Source organism: Rhineura floridana, chromosome 3, assembly GCF_030035675.1.
Source record: "Rhineura floridana isolate rRhiFlo1 chromosome 3, rRhiFlo1.hap2, whole genome shotgun sequence".
Taxonomy (NCBI): Eukaryota; Metazoa; Chordata; class Lepidosauria; order Squamata; family Rhineuridae; genus Rhineura; species Rhineura floridana.
This window is the reverse complement of record NC_084482.1, coordinates 6,851,319-6,876,893: the sequence shown is the minus strand read 5'-3', so window position 1 is coordinate 6,876,893 and position 25,575 is coordinate 6,851,319. Positions and strand designations below refer to the sequence as shown.

The following is a 25,575-nucleotide window of genomic DNA, read 5'->3' as shown; positions in this document are numbered from 1 at the left end:
GAAGGACTTGGGAGTACTTGCTCAGGACTACCCAACCTGAAATCCACCAAGCCAAGCGCAGCCCAACAGCTCCCAAGGGGCTTGTTAAACTTCCTGCTTTGGCAGCCAAGGACTGCAAAAAGGAAGAGGGGGTTGTCAAATGCCTGTCAGATCACAACACAAGGCTGGTGGGCTGCATTCATTTTGATGAGTTGTGCAGATGTCCTTTAGCTAAGTTCTTCATTCAGCTTCATTCATTCTTCATTCAACGTAGAGTGTGGAATCTCCTGTTTTTATATCAAAAGTGGATCCTGGGCAGGTGGTGTGTTTGTGGAGATGATTTATTTGCACTCAGCTTTTGTAATTTTAGCTTTCTTTTCCTTTTAGTCTTGCAAATAAGTTCTGAAAAGTTACTTGCACTCAGCAACTTTGCCTTTTTTTAAAAAAAATCTGTAACATTGATAAAACTTCAATTAAAAATAGTATTTTTAAAAATTAATTTGCTTTTAGTGGGTACACTACAGAGTTATAAGATGTAACTTGTTTTCACCTTGGGTATAAATGGTGAGGAGTGCAGACCAATTGCAGTGGGTATGCTGGGGGGAACAGAGTCTACCTATTCATGGAACACTGACGGGGTGTGGGATGGGGAGAGAATGCAGTGCTTTGCCTCTTATTTGTAATGTGTGTAGAGATCCTTAATTATCTGGCCTGAAGTAATAATGGAAAAGATCCAGGGCAGGAGACTCTAAAATTGCATGCATGTAGATTCCCAGTTTTGATTCTTTCCTCCTTCTTTTGTGGTTAAAGATAATGCAAGTTATTACTTGGGAACATTTTTATTTGTGTGTATGTACTTGTCTTTTTCTTGTGCAAACAAGAGGGTTGAGTTTGTTCCAGCCTTCCTTCAGTCTAGGAAAGAAAAGAGCAAATTGGTATACATGTGGGAGTGGCAACAAGTGGAATGCAGGGCCAGAGGAAGACAGACTGCATGCTTTTTAGGGAGGGACTGGAACTACTTGGACAGAGTGAGGTGGCCCCTTGGTTGGCGAAAGCCCGTGTGTGTGTGTGTGTGTGTGTAGATTGTGTTGGTTTTTTGTAGGTCTTTGGCAGAAACACATGTGGTTTTTTTTATTTTGCTACCAGGAGGACTAGATACTTGTTTAATTTCCCTTTGCTCTACTCCCCCCTTCAAATGAAAGCATCATTTAGGTGGGATCAATTTAGATTCTGCATTATAGAACCATATTCTGTGCTTTGCAGAACATGGTTTTAGTCGTGATTAAAAGTTCCTAAGCTTCTGCCCTGTGAAGATTTATAGAGGCTTCCTTTATGACCCTATCCCCTTTGTTTTGTTTCTTAGTTAGGTGGTCTACAGGCCACATCAGTCCCACCAAGCCTCCAGCTGGGCCCCTGCGCCTCTGCTTCTTCCTTTGTACAAGCATCACCATTTCTTTCACACCATTGTATGCTGCTGCTGGTAGCCAGGACTGGAGGCCCCAGTAGTTGTTTCACGGGTGCACAGGACAGATGGGTGGCCTGAGGGCTATCTGGCTGCCCCACTTCACATTCCAGTGAATCCTACTGCATCCTTTGTAGATACCCCAATGCTAGAGGATGGTGAGGAGGGGGGTCTGCGCCTCTGGCACCTGGTAAAGCCCTCTGAAGAACCTGAACTTACAAAGCAGCAACAAGAACGGCGCAGCAGCCTGAGGGAGCGGGCCAAGGCTATTCCCGAGATCTACCTCACCCGCTTGCTTTCCATGAAGGTAAAGGGCAAGCGTGTCCCCCTCACTTCACCTAGTCCCCAAATATACCAGCCCTTTTAGAACAGTGGTATTCTTTCGAAGCTTATTGGGATTTCCTCAGTGAGAAGATCAGTAATGACATTCTACCTTCCCTGAAAGGCAGCTCAACACTGCCTATTCTCCCCTGCAACATGCATCCCCAGGGCTATGTCTAGGTTGTACGTTTTGCACGAGATAACACAAAGACTACATAAACTTGACTGGGAGCCCTAGAATAGTTCTGGGGTTCCTCGGCAGACAAGACAGTCTGGAGGGGGATCTTTAATGTGGTAAATCTGAAAAGCCCTCCTTTAGAGGGATTCAAAGTTGGCTGCCACATCCAGAAAGCACAAGGGCTTATCTTCCAGCCTGCAGGTAGTGCAGCTGAAAAAGTGGCTCCATGTGTGTACTGGTCAAAGGCATATGGTATTTTGCATTTCCTGAAGACCAGACTTTCTCTCCAGATGTTGCGGGACTCCAACTCCCATCATTCCTGACTATTGGCAGTGGTGGCCAAAGCTGATGGGAGTTGGGAGTCCCGCAACATCTGGAGGGCACCTGCTTGGGAGAGGCCCATGTAGAGACTTCTCTTGGAAGTACACCCAGATATTGAACCTTATGCTAAATACAATATAGAGTAGAGCCTTGTCGTATAATATTAGCAATGATTATTATGATATTATTATTGTTAATAATGATAATAATATTTCTTACCCGGCCTTGACCATGAGGACCCAGGGCAGGTTACAACAATGTAAATTAAGAGGTTAGGATAGGGTTAAGTGGACAGCTGCTGTATTGACTATTCAGGAATCCTTTGTCACATATGTAACATAACAATCAAACAGGCTAAAACTTGTTTGTTTGGGGTGCGATAAGTCTTAGCCAATGGCAGTTGGAGAGTATACTTTGCGCAGCCCAGTAAACTGAAGGCTAAATGGTCAGTTCAAATTATTTGACTGTTTTGAAACTAGTGTGGTGGTAGACAGGTTTATTCCATCCTTTATAAGTTCCATTCAATGTAAGTCAAACTTTATCCTCAGATTCCATTGGGGGCTATAGCACTGAGGTGTAATAATGTTGGAAACTATTTAAAATTTCTTAGAGCAAGGCTCGGTGCTCCTCAGAGTGTGCCAGTGTTCTGACACAATGGAACTCTTCCATTGGAGATGAGAGCCCAGATCTGCATGTTTTAATTATTCTATTCTAAGTCCTGTCAAGAGAGAAAAAGAGACTCCCTGTGTAATGCCTTAAGGAGCAACTTCTGGTAATCTGTACAAAAAAGGTAGTTAGACATCAGATTGCTCTGTTGCCAGCCCAAGATAATGCTCATGGTAGAACCATGCTGCTGTTTAAACTGGTGCTTCCTGGGTGTCTCAAGTGTGCATCCATGAGTCTCTAAACCCCTCCCTTTCTTTCTTCCATTCATTCTCCCAAAGGGGACGCTACAGAAGTTTGTGGATGATGCGTTCCAGGCTGTGTTGAGTGTGAACCGCCCAGTGCCAATCGCTGTCAAGTATCTGTTTGACCTGTTGGATGAGCTAGCTGTGCGGCATGGGGTCAATGAGCCAGAGACACTGCACATTTGGAAAACAAACAGGTGGGGTGGACAGTGAGGTAGTTGAGACAAGCTCCCGTAGGAATGGTTGGTGGCAGGGGGAGCTGAGACTTTGGGACAGTGGGTTGTGGAGTCTGAATATTTACAGCTAGAAGGGCTGAAGCAAGTTATCCAGTTTTGAAAATGATTTCTCCCTTTGTTCCCCCTCATCCCCAGTCTTTTGCTGCGCTTCTGGGTAAACACGCTCAAGAACCCACAGTTCATATTCGATGTGCGTGTCTCTGACAATGTGGATGCCAACCTGAGTGTCATTGCTCAGACATTCATTGATGCCTGCACAACTGCTGAGCACAAAGTTGGCAGGGTAAGTCTCCATGTGTATGCACCTACTAAACAGGGTAAAGGTCTTCTGTGTGTCTAAAGGACACATCCCTATACCTTACTAGGATAAAAACAGGACAGGTGGTGCTTGCCTGGATCAGTTTCCGCAAAGGATAAAGTCACGTGGTTAGCAGTGGTTCATCCTCTGCCCTGAAAAAGGATACTCTAGGTATTTAGTTCTCATATTAATCCCAATGCCACCAACAGAGGTAGTCCTACTGTGGGGCAGCAGATTTAGAGAAGCAGAGAGAGAGGACCTTTGTAGGCCACAGTCCACTGGGAATTACCCTTGAGGCTCTCCTGTTCATTTCAATGTGGTGTACACTGGAAAATTTTCCAGGGGATTCTGCCCCATATTAATTAGTTATTTGGATCTTCTGCCTGAGGTACCAGCATATCTTGGCCCACCCTAGGTAATCATGATTTTAGCCCTTGCCGTCAACAGAACAGGGATAAAAATGATGTTCCATACCAGAGGGACTTTAATCAGGCTGCTTGAAGAGCAGCTTAATAAAATAATCCAGACTGCTCAAGGAACAGCGTCAAGCCAAAGGAAATTCTCCTTGATAATTAACCAGGCTTACATGAGACCAAAGCTGTCCTGACTAGCAGAAACCACCTTGCCCCATCTTTACTAATGTCCCAGAAGAAGTGGGGAGCAAACTTCAAGATCTTGGACAAAAAGGAAGGAAACTTTGCCCCAGCGCCACCATAAAGAATTGGTGCCAAATATGAACATGACCATTCATGTCTGATCTCGTTGGGGGTAAAGGATTTGGCATTCCCTAATGGAAGAGTCTCGGCATATGAGCTAAAATGCCATTCCTAATTTACAGTATTTTTTAATCCACCAAACCATCACCTCAGTTCCAAGATGCCTGTTGTGGTTTCGGCCTGTCTCAAACACTTGCGCAGAAGTACTGATTTCAAGATGCTTATTGCTGATTGTGTGGGAATGACTTTACTCCCATCTAGCTAGCAAGGCCATTTAACATTCAGTTGCATCACTCTGCTTAACCGTCTGTATTGCAAAACACCGCCTTTCCCACATCGTTAACATTTTATCCTTCTGGATTTGCAGTTTAGTTTTCCCCTTCCAGTAGAGTGATGTTCAAAAATGGTGGCTACCAATAGTCCCAAATTCAGTCAAGTGTGGATAAAACAATGTATCTTAGGTCAGTAGTTGGAATCCCAGGGACTGAACCTGGCCTCCCAGTTTTCCATGTTCTTCCAGCCTCACCTTCATGTGCAAGGACCTATGTAGAGCACTGAAGCCTTGCCCCACTAAACTAGAAATCATTTTCAGCTGTTTCTCTGACCTTTGAAATTTCACAGGGGTTGCCCACACTTTCAAGCCTTCATATTTTTAAAACATGAAATCTTAAGACTGCAAAGGTGTTTGCTTGGAACATAGTGTGAGAGCCTTGGCCTATATACCCTTTTTGATCTAAATGTCTTATCTCTCGTCTCATCCTAGAAGTGCAGAAGCCATCCTCTGTTTGTTCAAGGGTGAAGAAGTGGTGCTCTACCATACTTAGTGATGCATTTTTTTAAAAACAAAAACCTATATCACCATACATTCTAGGCCTTTGACTCTAACATAAGCCCCATTTTATGGACCCAAGTACCAGTCTCACATTCTAGTTGCTCTCTGGAAATATTCTTGTGGGATGAGTTTTTCAGCTTTATCTTTCAGAATTTCTGAAGAAAAAAAAATAGATATTTTTGTAGATCCCTGAGGAAGGGCCTGTTGGGCCATAAAAATAGTGCTTTGAAGCGCCTTTTTCTTTCCTTTTTTTAAAAAAAAATAAGGTGCAGCCTTTTTTGTTCTTTTGACCTCTCTTCAGCCACGACTAATGCAAGTGACCAGTCCATCTGAAGAATAGCATTTGCACAGGATGCTTGTTGAAGACTTTTTTTTTAACTTTCATGCAAAGCCCAACACTTCTAGAAGATGGTGGGGGGGGGAAGGAAGGAACCTCCTGTACTATTGGGGAAAACATTTGTTGCTCCCTGTACTGCAAAAGCTGGATGTCTCTCAATCTTTCATTACAGCCTGCCAAACTGGTCAGACCTGACTGAGACCTGCTATTGCTGCCTCTCAGACATAATTCCCAAGGACTGGTGGTTCTTCCACACCATTTTTTTTTTCATTACCGAGAGCTCACTTGATGATTCTGTCTTTGAGATACAGGCGTTTTCATTTTTAATTTGGGGTTTAGTTCAGCTGCCTTACTCAGCTGCTCATCTTGTATGTCTGGTGTTGTGCTAGGAGGCCCTTTCAGGAGTGCCCCGCTCTGAGATGGAGTGTTGATACTGTAGATTTGTTAGGAGGATGAGTGCCAAAGATATTGGCAGATAAGAGAGTTAGAAGGACAAGCAAGAGGGCCCCTCAAACATGGCACCTTGAGAGGAGGGAAGCCATGATGTTTAAAAAGGCAGAATCGGTAGGATAATTGGTGCTTTTCACCCTTAAGCCAGATACAGAAATGACACATCATTATTTGTTACCTGCACCTTTATTTATTTATTTATTTATTTATTTATTTATTTATTTATTATATTTCTATACGGCCCAATAGCCGTAGCTCTCTGGGCGGTGCACAACATAAAAACATCCAATATACAGGTAAAACATATATAAACAACTTAAAAACAGTATATCAAAAGTAGTAGAACATAATTAAACATATAAACAACTACAACACAAGCCTAAAAATATTAAAAGCGTATTAAATCAATTAAAAGTATTAAGATGTTAAGTAATTAAAATTACTAAAATATTGAGAGCGTAAGTGCAAATGTAGGTGTTAAAAATAGATGTTAAAAATGTTGTTAAAATGCCTGGGAGAACAAAAAGGGTTTTACCTGGCGCCGGAAGGACAGCAATGTTGGCGCCAGGCGTACCTCATCAGGGAGAGAGTTCCATAGTTCGGGGGCCACCACAGAGAAAGCCCGTTTTCTTGTTGTCCCCTTCCGGGCTTCTCTCTGGGTGGGCCCCCGAAGGAGGCCCTTCGATGTTGAACGCAGGGTACGGGTAGGTTCATATCGGGAGAGGCGTTCCACCAGGTATTGTGGTCCCAAGCCATGTAAGGCTTTATAACCAGCACTTTGAATTGAGCCCGGAAGCATATAGGCAGCCAGTGCAAGCGAGCCAGAATCAGAGTTATATGTTCACACCTCCGAGTCCCTGTTAACAATCTGGCCGCTGCATTTTGCACGAGCTGCAGCTTCCGAACTGTCTTCAAAGGCAGCCCCACGTAGAGTGCATTGCAGTAGTCCAATTTTGAGGTTACCAGTGCATGGACAACTGAAGCAAGGTTTTCCCTATCCAGATAGGGGCGTAGTTGGGCCACCAACCGAAGTTGATAGAAAGCATTCCGTGCCACCGAGGCTACTTGTGCCTCTAGTGACAGGGATGGTTCTAAAAGAACTCCCAAACTACGGACCTGCTCCTTCAGGGGGAGTGCAACCCCGTCCAGAGCAGGTTGAGCCTCTCCCATCTGGGCAGGGGAACCACCCACTAACAGCATCTCAGTCTTATCTGGATTGAGCTTCAATTTATTCGCTCTCATCCAGTCCATTACCGCAGCCAGGCATCGGTTCAGCACCTTGACAGCCTCACCTGAAAAAGATGAACAGGAGTAGAGCTGCGTGTCATCAGCATACTGATGACAACGCACTCCAAAACTCCTGATGACCGCACCCAGCGGCTTCATGTAGATGTTAAAAAGCATGGGGGATAGTACTGACCCCTGTGGAACTCCATATTGGAGGACCCAGGGTGCCGAGCAAAACTCCCCCAGCACTACCTTCTGGAGACGACCCACTAAATAGGAGCAGAACCACTGCCATACAGTACCTCCAACTCCCAAATCAGCGAGTCTCCCCAGAAGGATACCATGGTCGATGGTATCAAAAGCCGCTGAGAGATCAAGGAGAATCAACAGGGTTACACTCCCCGTCTTTCTCCCGACAGAGGTCATCATACAGGGCGACCAAGGCCGTCTCAGTGCCAAAACCGGGCCTGAACCCCGATTGAAATGGATCTTAGATAATCGGTCTCATCCAAGAGTTCCTGGAGCTGGTCCGCGACCACTCTTTCTAGAACCTTGGCCAGGAATGGAACGTTCGCTACTGGACTGTAATTGTTAAAAGTTTCTGGGTCCAAGGAAGATTTTTTCAGAAGTGGTCTCACCACCGCCTCCTTCAGGCAACCAGGGACCATTCCCTCTCGCAATGAGGCATTAATCACCTCCGTGGCCCAGCCGGCGGTTCCAACCCTGCTAGCTTTTATCAGCCAAGAGGGGCAAGGATCCAGTATAGAAGTGGTCGCATGCACCTATCCAAGCACCTTGTCAACGTCCTCGAGCTGTACCAATTGAAACTCATCCAACAAAACATGACCAGACTGTGCTCCGGATGCCTCATTTAAATCCACTGCTATAACATTGGAGTCCAAGTCCTGACGGATGCAAGAAATTTTGTCCTGGAAGTGCCTGGCAAATTCATTACAACGGGCTTCAGATGGATCTATCATGTCCTTAGGGCCAGAATGTAATAGCCCTCGGACAATCTTAAAAAGCTCCGCTGGCCGGCAGATAGAAGATTGAATAGAGGCAGCAAAATGTTGTTTTTTTGCTGCCCGCACTGCCACTAAATATAACTTAGTATAGGCACTTACCATTGCAAAGTTGTATCCATCAGGAGTTCGTCTCCATCTGCACTCAAGCCGTCTCCTATGCTGTTTCATCCCTCTCAGCTCCGGAGTATACCACGCAGCTGTATGAGCTCTACCCAGGAGAGGGCGCTCAGGAGCGATCATGTCAACTGCCCGGGTCACTTCAGTGTGCCACAGTTCGACCAGGGTTTCGACAGGAGCGCCAGCCTTATCAGCCGGAAAACTCCCCAGAGCCTTTTGAAAACCATCTGGATTCATTAGTCTCCGGGGGCGGACCATCTTAATAGGTCCCCCACCCCTGCAGAGGGGGAAAGTCGCTGTAAGTCTAAACTTCAGCAAGCGGTGATCTGACCATGACAAAGGGGCTGATGTAAGATTCCCCACCTTCAGATCACCTTCACCCTGTCCAGTTGCAAAAATCAGGTCCAGAGTATGCCCTGCCATATGCGTTGGGCCAGTGGCGTATTGGGACAGCCCCATGGTTGTCATGGAGACCATGAAGTCCTGAGCCGCCCCAGATAAGGCAGCCTCGGCATGGATGTTGACATCCCCCAGCACTAAAAGTCTAGGGGATCTCAACAGCACATCCGAGACCACCTCTGTCAGCTCAGTTAGGGAGTGAGTTGGGCAGCGGGGTGGGCAGTACACCAACAGAATCCCCAATCTGTCCCGTTGACCCAACACAAGGTGCAGACACTCCAGGCCAGTAGCTAAATGGACAGGGTGCTTGGAGAGAAAGATGGAACTCCTATAGACCACAGCAACCCCCCCTCCCCAGTCCTCAGACCTACCCTGATGCTGAACCAAGTACCCAGGTGGGCACAGTTGGGAGAGACTAGCTCCACCCTGTTCACCCACCCAGGTCTCGGTTATACATGCCAGATCAGCCCCCTCAACCACGATTAAATCGTGGATGAGAGAGGTCTTATTATGGACCGATCTGGCATTTAAAAGCAGCATCCGGAGATCTGAGAACTGGCTGATAGGGCAACCAGCAATCCTGTGGGTGCGTGGGGGACCGGAACATGGCACAGCTATTAATTGTCTGGTTTGTTATAGTTTGAATACAAAAATATCTTGGCTAGAAAATACACTGGATTTAAAATTGGCTCTTATGTGTCTTCTGTTTTGCGTTAATGATGCTTAAAAACATATGAGAAGCCTTGTTAGATCAGGCCAAGGTCCATTTCATCCAGCATCTGTTCCTAACAGCAAATCAGCCAGATGCCTCTGTAAAGTTCAAAAGCAGGGCGTTGAGGTGATAGTCATTTCTTGTTTGCTTCCATTATTTGGAACTCTGGTGGAATGGAAATACTGCTTCTATGCATGGAGATTCCATTTATTTATCAAGGCTGCCCCTGACATTGGACAGAGTGAGGTGATCACATCAGACACCTGATTTTTGGTGTCATGAAAAGGCAGCAAATTGTTAAGTATTTAATTTATCATTATTGTATTTTTACTCATAGAAAGAGGTACTTAATGGGTTTTTTTGCAAAATGCCTTGCTCTTGCCCTGCCATGGCTAATAGTTGTTGACAGGCCTATCCTCTTTGTATTTGCCTAATCATTTTCTTCAAAAGCTATCTACAGTCTTTGGGATGGGATGTTTTTAGGGGGGTAAGATTTATATGCCTTCAAGTCAATTATGACTTATGGTGACCCTATGAATCTTTTGGATATATTCATAGGGTTTTCATGGTAAGAGGTATTCAGAGGTGGTTTACCACTGGCTTCTTCTAAGCCTGTGGCGCCTAGTATTCCCAGGCAGTCTCCCATTCAAATAATAACAAGGCCTGACCCTGCTTAGCTTCAGAGATCAGACGAGATTGGGTGTGTTCAGGGTAGTATGGTAGTATGGCCGTAACCAAGATTTAATGTTAGAGATGCATTATTTTTGCTGTTGGAATTATGGCTTTGTATTTTTATTATTTGATATTATTATGAAGTATGTGAGGATTGTTTAATTTTATTGTATATTTATTGAGATGTTTTCATTAGTTTATTGTTTATTACTATTTACATTTTATGTTTTTGTAATTGTTAGAGTGAACTATGTAATTTTTTATGTTGTAAGCGGCCTTAGCATGGTTTAACTATAGAAAGGCGGCATACAAATAAATGATATGGATGAGCTAGTGGTAACCACCCTGACTTGCAGTAGTGAATTCCGTAAGGTAATCATTCCTTGAGTAAAGAAGTGCTGTTATTCCGTCAGTCCTGAGCCTTCTGCTATTCAGCTTCATTGGTTACCCCCAGATTGTTTACATAAGTTGTGTCGTTTAGACTGACAGGTGTTGGTTGTTGATCCTGCCCCTTTGAAAACATCCTTAGCTACCCAAGCATGGAAGAGGCTGCCACATTGGAGAGTGACATATTTACCCATCAGAACTTTTGAGTTGGGCCTTTCTCTTTCTTCAGTAGCTGCCTTGTCTTGTTTCTGAAGGGTTTAATGAAACATGAGGCATAGGCCTTGCTCAGGAGAGTGGCCTGTCTTCTCATGCCTGCGTCACTTAAGTCCTCTTCTGGCATTGCCATTGTGTGTTATGAAAACACATGGGGGTATAGCGGTGACAAATATGTGAGTTCGACAACCACCACCCTTGTTGTCCCCATTGCTCTCAGCTTGTGGAGGGTGACTGTCTGAAGCAGGTTGGACATTTGTCCCTGCTCCCCCCCCCCAAGCGTGTTTCCTTAATTTTTTATAGTAATGCCTGAAGAGGGCTTTACTGAGCTGGTAACTCTGTGCCTGAGCTTCAGGTAGGTTTCAGCTTGAAGGTGGAGATTTAGGGACATAGAAATCTAGTGTGTCAGAAAAAAAACTATGCTGTAAGTCTTTTCCCTGATACATTTTTTATTCTGCATGCAGGGGTTTTTGGTATGGAGAACTTTTCTACCTGCATGTGAGCCTTCATCTGCAGTGTGAAGTGATATAATCCAGACACAGGTTTACCATCTCTGTCAGAACTAGGCCCCAGCTGAGTCTTGCTCATGCCTCCTGTTTGTTGTTGTTGTTGTTCTAACAGAATAGCCAAGGCTACAAGCCAGCTGTCTTGGGCATGCAACATAATCTGTTTCCCTATTGTAAGGAACACATTTTAAAAGTGCTGCTAAGGGAAGTGTTTAATGGGAGAAGATTTAAAGCCTGCTGGATATCAAATTATGTCAGTCAAGTAGTTACTTTTTAAAAATTCAGGGGTGGCAGTGCTCAAGGCCCCCTGGAAATAATGTCCTTTGATTTACAAGACCCGTGCCTTGATCATAGATGTGGGAGACAGGCTTTGACTCTGCACATACTCAGAGGAACTCTTCCCCCCTTTCTATTAGCTATGCAGAGTCCTGCATTTAGAGCAGACTTTAGAATGGGCTCCCATTTAAGTGCTGAATTTCCCTAGTAAACTTTACATTTTTTCCTTTCTCCCCCCCCCACTTTTGAAGTACAGTCTGGCCAGCCTGAAAAATAAACCAGTAGCCCCCATGCCATAACTAGATGTGGAGGCATAATGTTTATTTAGTGTTTAGCAGAGACATAATTTGTGAGCCTGACTCTTTGTGTGTGTGCACCTGCCTCCTTTCCAAAATCTCTTCTAATCACCCCATCGTTTGCTGCTGCTTCCCCCCACCTCCTCAGGATTCACCAGTCAACAAACTGCTCTATGCCAGAGAAATCCCACACTACAAACAGATGGTAGAGAAGTAAGTATAAAAAAAAGTGTGGAGGGAGGTGGTGGAGGAAGGATATCTACCTCTGGTGAAAACAAGAGGTTGTGGGAGTGGATTGGCAAGCTACAACTCTTGGGAACTGGGAGCTTTGTCCCACATGCATACAATCATACTCTTGACTGCATATATTCTACATTTGTTTAAAAAATATGCAACAAGGAAAGATTAATTTTGCAACAGTTATACATTATGCAAATTGAGCAAACTTGCATATTTTTCTTAGTTTGCATAATTCTGCTTCTGCTACTTATATGGAAGGGCAAGGAGCTAGGCACAGGCTTTGAAGCCTCATCTTAAACAAATGGAAACCTGATTAGCCTCCTCCCTCACTTCGGAGATTTCTCTGTCAGTATCCACAAAATTTCAAGCATATCTTCATAACGTCTAGAAACTTCCTTTTATTTAATACAGGTATTCTAAGGAAGCCGATTCTTGAGATTTTTCTGCACTCCTGCAAAATCACAGAATACACGCCTCCCTGATCACACCCATGTACTCGGGAAATCCATTGCCCTCCCTCTTAACCACCATTAGTCAGAAATTTCACATCTATGTCTGCACGGAAAGTGAAAATATCCACCCTTTCAGTTACCCAATATGGATGAGAAGAATATTTAGCGATCTTCCCCCGGTATTGCTTAATAATATTGCTATATTAAAATAGTGATTGCTTCCCCTTGCTCTCCATACTCCAGAATGAGAAGGGGGCCTTGTAGGCAGTGTTAAATGTTATATGAATGTCACTAGATTGCTTGATATGTCATTTTAAGGCTATCAAGTGAGATCTATATTGCAATGTGGAGCTCCCCACTAACCTTTCTCTTTTCTCTCCCCTCCCCCTTTGCGGTTAGGTATTATGCTGATATTCGACAGACTGTTCCTGCCAGCTACCAAGAGATGAACTCAGCCTTGACGGAACTCTCGGGGGTAAGGGATTTCCTGCCAATGTCCCCTCAGTCATGATTCCAGAACCAAAAATAGTATTTAAAAACTGCACTCTTAACTCTCAGCCTCATTAATTTTAAAACTCTCTCATGCTGATTTAATATGCCATTTTCAACCCAGGAAAGGTTGCATGCAGCCCGCATAGTAAGTGCCTCAAAATCAAAGCACTATATAGCATCCGCCACCCAAGTCAAATAGTTGACATTTTCATTGGAATTTCATAACTGAACAGTTCCAAGCATGTCAAGGGTATGTTGCAAGAGATCCTGGAAAAGTCTTCAGAACTCGAGTTGAACAAGGGCTGTTTTTGTTGCAATTTGGTCAAGACTTGGGTCATTTACATTTACAAGATGGTTTTGTCATGTCCCAGTCCACTAAAATTGGGGCTGTGCTCACAACTGATGGACATGAAGCCGTTGGGAAAGAGCCAATTCTAATTGTGTATGTCCCTTGCAATGCCCGTGATTCAGTGTGAACGTGTATATGAACATGTGAAGCTTCCCTATACTGAGTCAGACCATTGGTCCATCTACTGTAGCTCAGTATTGTCTACGCCAATGGTTCCCAAACTTCCCCCTCACAGACCAATTGCAAATTACTGAGGGTCTTGGCCGACCACTTGATGATTTTTCTGCCTGGGGTAGCAGCCAAATCCAATGTATTGCTAGGGGCAGGGATGTATATGTCCAATTCATTGCAGTCTAGGAGCCAACATTGGCCAGCATTTTCCTGAAGCTAGAATGCAGCCATATGAATAGGCCCAGAGTCAGTATGGGCTCATTTCAACCTGCAGGAAAATTGATGCATGAATTAATAACGCTCCACATTTGTATAGTGCTTTCTGAACATTCCGAGTGCTTTGTGATAATTATCTCAGCAAACTTACACTAATCCTGTAAATGGCCACTGTTGAACAGATGGGTTGCATCTGGAGGGCTGGCAGGTACTATATAGAATCATAGAATGGTAGAGTTGGAAGGGGCCTATAAGTCCATCAAGTCCAACCCCCAGCTCAATGCAGGAATCCAAATCAAAGCATATATATGGCAAAGGACCACTCTGGGAGCACTGCATTCCTCTGTGCACAGGCATGCATTGTGCTTCCTTGTAGGATCCCATCCGTGAGGTCTGAGTCATACAACGTATCTCCAGTTGCAGTGTTTTACTTTGCCCCAGAGGAATGCATGGTTATGGTTCATATATTGTTGCTTCCATCCTGTGGTTCATAAATTGTTGCTTCCTTACTGAGATGACATTGACTATCAATACCTCGGCACAATCATTAACCAAAATGGAGACAATAGTCAAGAAATCAGAAGAAGGCTAGGACTGGGGAGGGCAGCTGTGAGAGAACTAGAAAAGGTCCTCAAATGTAAAGATGTATCGCTGAACACTAAAGCCAGGATCATTCAGACCATGGTATTCCCGATCTCTATGTATGGATGTGAAAATTGGACAGTGAAAAAAGCTGATAAGAGAAAAATCAACTCATTTGAAATGTGGTGTTGGAGAAGAGCTTTGCGGATACCATGGACTGCAAAAAAGACAAATACTTGGGTGTTGGAACAAATTAAACCAGAACTATCACTAGAAGCTAAAATGATGAAACTGAGGTTATCATACTGTGGACACATCATGAGAAGACATGATTCATTAGAAAAGATAATAACGCTTGGAAAAACAGAAGGGAGTAGAAAAAGAGGAAGGCCAAAACAAGAGATGGATTGATTCCATAAAGGAAGCCACAGACCTGAACTTACAAGATCTGAACAGGGTGGTTCATGACAGATGCTCTTGGAGGTCACTGATTCATAGGGTCGCCATAAGTCGTAGTTGACTTGGAGGCACATAACAACATCAAGATGGGTAAAGACTGTAAAGCTATTGTATGAGTATGACATATACGTAACTTAATGTTTAGAAATGTGTAAAAAAATACAAGGACTGTTAGGGGTCAGTTTAGGGAAAGAGCCACAGCTCAGTGATAGTAGAGCGTGTGCTTTACATGCAACAGATCCGGGGTTCAATTCCTGCTGTGTCCAGGTGCAGCTGGGGAAGATTCCTGCCTAAAACCCTGGAGAGAGCTGCTGCTGTTTGTCAGCGTTGGTGATACTAAGCTTGATAGACCGATGGTCTGACTAGTTAAGGCAGCTCATATGTAGTTGTCAAGATGTATTTTTAAAACAAATCTGATATTATTTTTTCCATTTTCCTTTTTCTTTGGCAGAAATATTCCTCTGACCTCAACTGCCTGGTGGCCCTGCAAGAACTTTATAATTATATTAACAAGTACTATGACCAAGTATGATAAGTTCCTTAGATGTTGTAGTTGCAAAATGGAGGGGAAGAGATGGGGGGGACACAAATAGACCAATTTTTGTGGGAGAGGGTGGGGGTGCAGCCATCTACTCTAACCCAGTCCCTGCAGAGAGGTTGGCTGCTGAGGAGGGAAGGCCTGTAGAGCAAGGATGGGAAACTGTGGCCTTCCAGATGTTATCAACTCCACCTCCCGCCAGTCCCCAGCCAACACAGCCAGTGGTCAGGGTTGATGGGAGTTGTAGTCCAGCAGCATCAGAAGGGCTCTGGAGGATCACAAGTTAGCCAACCTTGCTCTAGGGACATGGCAGAAGGCTTCTACTAGGATGAGCAGGCAATACATTGACTTTGTGTGCCTCTTTGCAGATAATCAGCGCACTAGAAGAAGACCCACTGGGCCAGAAGATGCAGCTGGCGTATCGCCTCCAACAGATTGCAGCTCTCGTAGAGAACAAAGTGACTGACTTGTGACATTCCTGGATCCATTACCTGCTCAGATCAAACATGGATGACAAACTGTGCAATCCTAAGCACGTTCACTCAGAATGAAATCCCACTGAGTGCAGTGGTGCTTAACTTCCTAGTTACTGTGTTTTGGGGGCTGCAGCCTTTTAAGGGGGGCAAAGTTGATCCATACTGGGACATTCCCTGCTGTCTGTGTGCATATGTCTGTACACATACTGATGCCTCCAGCCAGTGCCTTAACTGCATAGATGCTGCCGGGGTCTCTCGTACTCGGTGCTCTTTCTCTCTTTTTAAAAAACTAGCTGCAAAGGGAATCCTCCCAGTCCAGAACACTGGTTTTGTATATAAAAGGGTGTATTTATTTCTGTCGCTATCTGAAGAGGGTACCGGCTACTGTCTCCCACCTTTTGGGGGAGTGGGGTTATGGCAGACTGCAGCATCTGGAATTTGGGGATCTGCCCCTTCTGACCCCAACTTCCTCGCTGGTAATGCACTAATATTGGGGTGGTAAGACCACCTTCCAGCTTCCTCTAAACAGACTCTAACTAGTCTCTCTCCTAACCTTCCCTATCTCCCCCTTCCCACTCCCTCCATTTTATGTGTATATATGGGAGCACTCTGCTCCAGGATTGTATTTATTTTAATGAGATTTTGAAGAATTAAAAAACACTTTTGAGAAAAATACTGTTGTCTGATTTACTCACAGAAGCTAAAAGAGATGGGAAAGAGGGAATGGAAAGAGGTTTGGCTTAAACAAGTGATCAGATGACTCCCACAGCAATTAAGGCTGAAGCTGCTAAGGAGGGAAAACTACGGAAGATGGTACATGGGCAGTCTCAGGAGAGTTAGGATGAAGAGGTACCTTTTTTAGTGCTACCTTGGGTCAGTCTCTCTCTCACAGGTTGATTAGGAATTGCGCACATTCCAAAACCAAGTGGGTGCATATTCCATGATTCCACACAAACATGGAGTATGATGTTGGGCACAACCTCCAGCTTCATGACAGTCTTGGTTTCCTTTTTCTTTTCTTTCTTAAAGCAAGTTTCTAGTTCTTAGGATTGTAAATATAACGGGTGAAATGACCAAGTCCTGACTCAATAAAGTTTCCAGATGTCAGGGGAGAAGGCTTTCTTTCCCCAACACTTGTCCCTGTTCTTTCCCTTTATTAGGAGAAGCAGAATACACTGGGGGAGGGTAGAATCTTTTTCAGTCCAAGAGTTGCATTCCCTCATGGGCAAGCTCTAGGGTGCTTGAGGGTGCAGAGGGTGGGCAAGACCAGAGGCAAAAATGGATTGGGCAACAGACCCCCTGGCCAAGAAGAGGTGGTAGATGAGGCCTTTCTCAAACAAATCTCTGAAATCTCAAGGAGGCAAGAAGTAGTAGTGATGGGGGACTTCAACTACCCGGATATCTGCTGGGAGACAAACTCTGCGAAGCACAAAGCCTCCAACAAATTTCTGATGGGCCTTGCTGATAATTTCCTCTTTCAAAAAGTAGAAGAAGGAACAAGGGGATCGGCAATCCTGGACCTGATCTTAACTAACAGGGACAAATTGGTCACGGGAATTAAAGCGGTCGGTACCTTGGGGGAAAGTGACCACGTAATGCTGGAATTCGTGATTCTGGGGAAAGCCAAAGAAGAATATAGTCAAATATGGACCTTGGATTTCAGGAAAGCCGATTTTAGCAAGCTCAGGGAAATGATGGGTAGGATCCCGTGGCTAGATAGACTAAGGAAAAAAGGAGCCCAAGAAGCGTGGGAGTTCATGAAGAACATATTACAAAAAGCACAATTGCAAACAATTCCAAAGAGGAAGAAAAACGGAAGACATCGGAAAAAGCCAATGTGGCTACACGGAAGACTGGTGGAGGAGGTAAAAATAAAAAAGAGCATGTATAAAGAATGGAAGGAAGGACGCATCACCAAGGAAGAGTACCAACGAGCGGCTCGGGCTTGCAGGAATAGCGTAAGGAAAGCTAAAACCCAGAATGAGCTGAGGCTGGCGAGGGAAGCGAGGAACAACAAAAAGGGTTTTTTCAGGTATGTTCGAAGCAAGAGAAAGACCAAGGAAACGGTGGGACTCCAATCCAATCCATTTATTCGACCAATTGGTCAGCATAAAACATAGTAAAACAGGGTGTACACATAACTAAATGCTATATGACATTTTAGTAAAATACATAAATTTGAATTTAAAATAGATATAAAAGGAGTAAAACTATAGATTTTTAGTCAAGTTTCTAATAGATCGAGAAAGATTTACAGTTGCATAATAATGTTGATCGAGATGGGTTCGAAGTGGCATCGAGTGAGTCAAAATAGGATTTTTTTTTATGTTCTCAGTTAAAAGAATTTTTTACAATGTTGCATCGTAGATTTTGGGCAGCAGCACTAAACTTTGCTACTTGCACAGTTGTTTTTGAAGATGTGTCTCCTAGGAGATATTCCAACCAAAAAAGTTCAGATTTATGAGAGAAAGGCGACAGCAGAGGGATAATTAGTTGTTGCCTTAAGGTCTTATAAAGAGGGCAGTACACGTGTGTTGTTCTCAACTGCATCTTCCCCACAGAGACACACACGATCTTTGTACGGTATTTTGGATAATCTGCCTTCCATAACAGCTGAAGGTAAGACGTCCATTCGGATCTGAGAGAAAGCTTTACGATATTTGGGGATTTCTAAATTCAGTAAGTATGGCATCGGAGTAAAGAATTTAGAATTATGTCTTTGTTTTTTGATTAACAGTAACTGTTGTTGGTAGTCTATGTCTTTCAGACGCTGTCGTATGTTGACAAAAGCTGCTTCAGGTCCAATAAGAGAAATAAGTTGGGAGGAGAGGCCTATCTTTGAAAGTTTATCTGTCACTAGTCCCGCCCAAGCAGATTGAAAGTTGTCATTTAAGATATCAGGGGCAAGACCAATGGGGTTAAAAGTAAGTTTTAACCAAATATTAATCCTTAATAACCATATCTTAGTTTCTACTGATTGGACTCCAGCTTCCAGTCTGAGGATATTATTGGGAACACATGTAGGAATTGCCATGATGGATCTTAAAAAAATGGTTTGAATTGCTTCAAACTCACTGAATTTCAGGTTCTTATTAACTTGGGAGCCAAAAGTCAGCTGTGATAGTATTTTGGCATTGAAAATTTTAATAGCTGGGAGGAAAGCTTGTCCTCCTTTAGAGTAATAGAACATCAATAGTGCTTTCATCGTTCTCCATGCATTAGAAGTCGTAAGTTTATTATGCATCTGATGGCTACCTGTAGCTTGGAATACATAGCCCAGATATTTTAAAGAATTGACTTGTTCAATTTTATGTCCATGGATCTGCCAATAATGAATAGTTTTTTTACGGGTAAAAGCTATTATTTTAGTTTTCTGATAGTTTATTGTCAATAATTCCGTGGAACAAAAAGTTGCTAGTTTGGCTAAGAGGCATTTCAGATCAATTTGGGTTCTTGAGAGCAAGGCTACGTCGTCCGCATATAGTAGGATGTTTCTCGGTTTCTTAGCCAAAATAGGTGGATGAGCAGAGACTGATGTTAAATTGTGTACTATGTCATTAATGTAAATATTGAATAGTACAGGAGCTAGTACACAGCCTTGTTTGACTCCTCTTGAAGTTGGGACAGGATTAGATAGGTGGCCTTTAGTACTACATCTTATTTGCAATGAGGTATTATTATAAAGACCTTGAATTAAGGCTATAAGACATCTATCCATACCAAGATAATTTAGTTTCAACCAGAGACGGGGGCGAGATATTGAGTCGAATGCAGATTTTAAATCTATGAAGGCCGTGTAAAAGGTCCCTCCTTTCCTGCCCGCATATTTATCGATTAGGTGATGAAGTACTAATATATGATCAAAAATTGATCTTTTTGGGCGGAAGCCTGCTTGTTCGATTGCTATTATATCATTCTGGTCGATCCAATCAGCTAGTTTTATATGTAGATGGGCTGCATATAATTTGCTAATTATGTTTATTAAGCTGATCGGCCTATAATTGATCGGGTCATTAGAGGGGCCTTTTTTATAGATAGGGACAATTGTGGCCAGTCCCCAATCTTTTGGTATTTCTAAAGATGACTCAATGTACGTAAACAATGAGGCAAGGACAGGGGCCCAACGGTGGGACTGCTGCTCAATGAGGATGGCAAAATGTTGACAGATAACAAGGAAAAGGCAGAACTGCTCAACGCCTATTTTGCCTCCGTTTTCTCCCAAAAAGGGAACAGTGTGCAACCTTGCATCGGTAGCAATCTCAGTAAGGGGTCAGGATTGCAGTTCAAGATTGATAAGAAGATAGTCAGGAAATACCTAGTTAACCTAAATGAGTTCAAATCTCCAGGGCCTGATGAACTGCATCCCAGAGTATTGAAGGAACTTGCTGATGTACTCTCGGAACCTCTTGCCATCATCTTTGAGAAATCCTGGAGAACGGCAGAGGTGCCGGAGGATTGGAGACGGGCAAACGTCGTCCCGCTCTTTAAAAAGGGTAAAAAAGAAGATCCGGGGAATTACAGGCCGGTCAGTCTGACTTCAGTATCGGGAAAGATATTAGAACAGATAATAAAAGAGTCCATTGGCAACTATCTAGATGACAATGCTGTGATTAGTAGGAGCCAGCATGGGTTTGTCAAGAAAAAATCCTGTCAAACTAATCTCATCTCTATTTTTGATCGGGTCACTAGCTTAGTAGATGGTAGAAATGCTGTAGATGTCATCTATCTAGATTTCAGCAAAGCGTTTGACAAAGTCCCCCACGACCTTTTGATTAGCAAACTGGTCAAATGCGGACTAGATGGAAATACTGTCAGGTGGATTCACAACTGGTTGGAAAACCGTACTCAAAGAGTGGTCGTCGGTGGCTCTGCTTCGGACTGGAAGGAGGTTTCGAGTGGAGTGCCACAGGGTTCTGTCCTGGGGCCGATACTCTTCAACATTTTTATCAATGACTTAGATGATGGGGTGGAGGGAATCCTTATGAAGTTTGCGGATGATACGAAACTGGGAGGGATAGCTAACACAATGGAAGACAGGAATAAAATCCAAAGGGACCTGGATAGACTAGAAAATTGGGCTGAAATTAATAAAATGACATTCAATAAAGACAAATGCAGGATTCTGCATTTAGGCCACAAAAACAAAATGCACGGGTACAGGATGGGAAATACCCGGCTTAGCAGTAGTGCGTGTGAGAAGGACCTTGGAATTGTAGTGGATCGCAAGTTGAACATGACCCAGCAGTGTGATGCTGCGGCAAAAAAGGCAAACACGGTTTTGGGCTGCATAAACAGAGCTATAGTTTCCAGGTCGAGGGAAGTAATAGTCCCACTATATTCTGCATTAGTCAGGCCTCATCTGGAATACTGCGTTCAGTTCTGGGCGCCTCATTTTAAGAAAGATATAGACAAGTTAGAGCGGGTTCAGAAGAGGGCGACGAGGATGATAGCCGGTATGGAGAACAAGTCTTATGAGGAAAGGTTGAAGAAACTTGGCATGTTCAGTCTGGTGAAGAGAAGGCTGAGGGGTGACATGATTGCACTCTTTAAGTACCTGAAGGGCTGTCACATAGAGGAGGGTACAGATTTGTTCTCTGCTGCCCCAGAGGGTAGGACTAGGTCTAATGGTTTTAAGTTGCAGGAGCGTAGATTCAGATTGGACATTAGAAGGAACTTCTTGACAGTAAGGGCAGTTCGGCAATGGAACCGACTGCCTAGGGAGGTGGTGGGATCCCCTTCGCTGGATGTCTTCAAGCAGAGGCTGGACAGCTATCTGCGGGAGATGCTCTAGCTGTGGATTTCCTGCTGTGAGCAGGGGGTTGGACTCGATGGCCTACAAGGCCCCTTCCAACTCTATGATTCTATGATTCTATTCTATGATTCTATGTGACTCTCACCTTTTTACAGTAGGCTGCATTCCAGCCACACAAGTCAGCAGTTTCTACACCCACATACCATCTCTCCATCCAGGCAGGCAAGAGACATTTTCAAAGTTCAAGGACATATTCCAGCCAGGCAGAAGCACTTGAGAAGGATGCAGAGCTGGGTTGGTGAGGGGTGTGGCCTTGGACAAGCCCTTAGGACCAGATAAGAGAGTCCTGGAGGGCCACAACTGACCCCCGATAATGAAATGAAATGAAGTATAGCATACACTCTTCCTTAAATAATACAGCGGCTCCAGAATTCACTTTTTCTTTGCACAGAATTTGCATTTTTGTACAGAAACTTGAGGCAGAATTTCAGTTACTGTATAGAACTGAAACTGGGCAAAATCTGGATTCAGATCCTGCTTCTGTCATGAACCCCTGTGCAGCCTTGGCATATTAATGAAGTTCAGTTTTCCCCATCTCTAATGCTTGGGAGGATGGATAATGTAAATAGCAGAAATGTTGTTGTTAAACCTGCTCCAAAATACTGTATAGGGCTAGATAAATAACCAAAAGAAATGGGTTAAGTTTAAGCATGGACTTTTTGGTCCTAATCCAAGTGGATCATTTTTAATGAACAAAATCCCCTTGGTGTAGGTGCCTGGCAGGAATGGATTTGGCCCAGTGTTAAAGGCTTCATCCTATCTGTCTCTATTAGGATCTGTGATGGTTTCCGGTGCAGAGATGGAGAACCTGAAACCCTCTTGGTAGAAACCCTGTAATCCTAGCAGGGGTGGGGAACCTCGAGAGTTCTCTCTTCAGCTTTCAGGACTCCTGGGACACACCGTCACCAGCTTTGCTCTGTACCCTCCTCAAGTGCTTTTTCGTGGTGGGAATGTGTTCATGAACAGTGATGCTTGCCTAGATGGAGGATGGTGTGTGTGTGTGTGTGTGTGTGCGTGCATGTAAAAACTCTCCTAACTTCTGCATGACTGATATGTAGCCTACTGTACAAAGGTAAGAATCGTATCCATGCTTCCATCCACATTTGCCTTTAGCTCTGCCCAGTTTTGTCTCTGGGCATGCCCACCACTGGTACATACCCCCCCCCAAGGCAGAAAAACGTTCACCACCCCTACAGGGGAAGGTTACCACTTACACCAGGAATGGGGAATCTGTGATCCTCTACCCAGTTCCCATCAGCCCCAGCCAGCATGGCCAGTGTTTGGGGATGATAGGAGCTGTCCGTAGTTCAGCAACATCTGGAGCCCCAAAGGTCACTGTCCTTTGACTCGTGCACTCTAAAGCAATTGTCCATATTTCCTTTAGCTGATCAGTCTCCACCAAAGCAGGACTGGTGCTAGGGACCACAGTTTCTTGGGATGGTTGTAGAAGAAGGGGGATTCGTACTGGGTAGGATTTAGGAGCCTAGTTTGTATCATGTTTTCTTCAGGGACAGTTTTAGCAGTTCTGTCTTGCCTGGGATTCTGCCTAGTGAGGTTCCAGAATATTTGATTCTCAACAGATAGAGCTAGGGCTAATGAGCTCCCAATTGAGGTGGTAAGCCTGTATGTAGGATGTACTACTTCAGAGACTGCAGACAGATCCGGTGCTTGCGTGACTAAAAATAAGACAGAAATCCATCCAAATAGAAAACTGGCAAATTGGAAAGGAAGGGTTCTAGTCTAGCCTTCTCCCTGACATTTGAGTTTTCTACATGTAGGATTTTTAAAAAATTGTATGGAGAAGCAGTGAGCCCTGAACCTGCAATACAGGCTTACTATCTCAGTGAGATCTAGACTTTAGCTGCTGCTGTTTGTTTTGTTTTTTAAAAGCAAAATCTTCTTCCTGTAGGGCACCTCAAGCAAGTTGTGGCTCTGGTTTCTCTGGGCAAAAGAGGTGTCTGAGGGCTGCACATCCGTGGTACTAGGCCCTTCCCTGGCACCCACAGGTCCCATCTCCTGCCCCTGCCCCTGCTGAATTTATTCTTGAAAGAATCCTTAGACAACAGAAGCCTTTTTTAACATCTTAACTTTGGCATGGGGGCAATTGGGTACAGTTGAGGTGAGAGCTGTGAACATGTGAGATACTGACACCATTTCTTTGGTTTGCAACCCCTCAACTAGGAGCTAAATTTAAAGGGCAGTTTTAGGCTTACTCCTGGTCAGCAGCTTATTTTTCTCTTTTTTTTCTTTGTGGTCAGGCCAGTGTGTCTTAACCTCCCCAAAATAGCCATTTGCAAGTCCTGTTAATGGATACCACTTTTCCGCACTTTGGCTGTAGGTTGGAAACCAGAGGCAGCTCTCCTCAAGCAGGTCGTGTTTTATGCCTGGTCCTCTGATTGCTGCATTCTACAGCATGGGAGGGCACATCACTCTGTTGTTGCTTTAGTTTTGTAAATCTGGTTTCTGCTCTGTTGTAATGGCTTAGAAATTATAAGTTGTGTGGTCTATGTGGTTAAACTACTTCTTGTAACTTGTTGCTAACTATGTTAATGGTTATTTGTTTATAAGTTGCCCTGAAGGCCCAACATGGGTCAAAAGAAGAGCTAAAAGTTTAACACCCACACACACCAGTGTGATGTAATAGTATTTCTTCATTATCTTTTTTCTATACTTCACCTTAAGAGGTAAGCCTCAGCTTTTACATATTAATATTAAAAATTATTCTGAGCTGGAAATATTTTGCCAGTGAAGTAGCAGTGTACTTTCAACCGCTGCTGTCTTGATATGTTCAGTCAGCATTGACCTTTTTATTGCAAATATATCAACAGAGTCCCAGTTTCAGAGCTTCCTCAAAGAATGAAACAGCCGCTTCATGTACATGTGGCAACACACAGTCTTTCCAGTACAGAGAGAATTATATCTACAGGGAAATTATCAAAATGGGACAGCATCCTTAAGAAGTGCAAAGAGGTTACATTAGAGGACTGAATACACTATGAAATGAAGATCAAAGGATAGAGCAATTATGCTTCAAGGTGGGGGGCCTGAATTCATCCACCTCTTGTAGAATGACCTTAAGTGCATTTAGGGAGTGGGTGTAGTGACCAAGAAAAAGAACAGTGCAATCCTAACCATGTCTTAAACTGAACATGGGGCTTACTCCCAGGTAAATGGGATTTGGATTGCAGCCTGAATCAGGAAATCCCTGGTTCAAATCTTGTGTCTCTGTAGCTCATTTAGGCAAGGCAAGCCTCTGTCCCTCAACCTTCCTTCACAGGTGCAACATGGAGGATAATAATACTGACCTACCTTATAGGGTGATTCTTAGGACTTCACATGTATTACCTTGAACACTATAAAAATGGAGCATAAGAAGCGGCCTTCCTCCAAGCCAGATTATTGGCACATCTAGCTCAGCATACTCTATTACTGGCTCCCACTCTCCAGAGTTTTAAATGGGGGACATTCCCAGTTCTACCAGCAGACGCCAGATATTGAAAGTGAGACCTTCCGCATGCAAATCATGTGTTCTACCGCTGTGTAACATCATCATCATCATTATAGTTATTATTCCATACTGTGTTCAAGGAGGAATTACTCTCCAGTAAATGTACATTGTATTGCAGTTTTGGGATGCTTTGAGAGAACATTTCATTTATATAGAGGCCCACCTTGCAGGGTGGTGGTTAATTATAAAGACTGAAGCAATTTGCCCATGTACATAAAAAGTGTTCTATGTGAAACATTAAATATATATAGTAAAATGCTTTACATGAATTAAATGTTTGTACTTGAAAAGAATAATCTGTCTTGTTTCGTCTTTTTCTGTCTTCTCTCCCGCCGGCCGTCACCGCCCCGCATCAGAGAGCAAAGCGGTAGGGTGGGGGAAGGCCGTGAGAGGATGTCCAGTCTCCTCCCTT

At 43.8% G+C, this 25,575-nt stretch overlaps 1 protein-coding gene across 4 annotated transcripts in view; it reads left to right on the top strand.

Moving 5' to 3' along the window:
- Nucleotides 1-16,516, top strand: part of PLXNB3 (plexin B3) — a 61,280-nt gene extending 44,764 nt beyond the window's left edge. For all 4 annotated transcript variants that reach the window (XM_061614170.1, XM_061614169.1, XM_061614172.1 and 1 more), the window contains 7 exons: nt 1,579-1,748; nt 3,206-3,366; nt 3,541-3,688; nt 12,017-12,081; nt 12,960-13,035; nt 15,281-15,355; nt 15,736-16,516. In XM_061614170.1, coding sequence (XP_061470154.1) covers nt 1,579-1,748; nt 3,206-3,366; nt 3,541-3,688; nt 12,017-12,081; nt 12,960-13,035; nt 15,281-15,355; nt 15,736-15,840 — 800 coding nt within the window. In that variant the 3' untranslated portion in view covers nt 15,841-16,516. The remainder of the gene's footprint in view (nt 1-1,578; nt 1,749-3,205; nt 3,367-3,540; nt 3,689-12,016; nt 12,082-12,959; nt 13,036-15,280; nt 15,356-15,735) is intronic.
- Nucleotides 16,517-25,575: the final 9,059 nt, after the last annotated feature.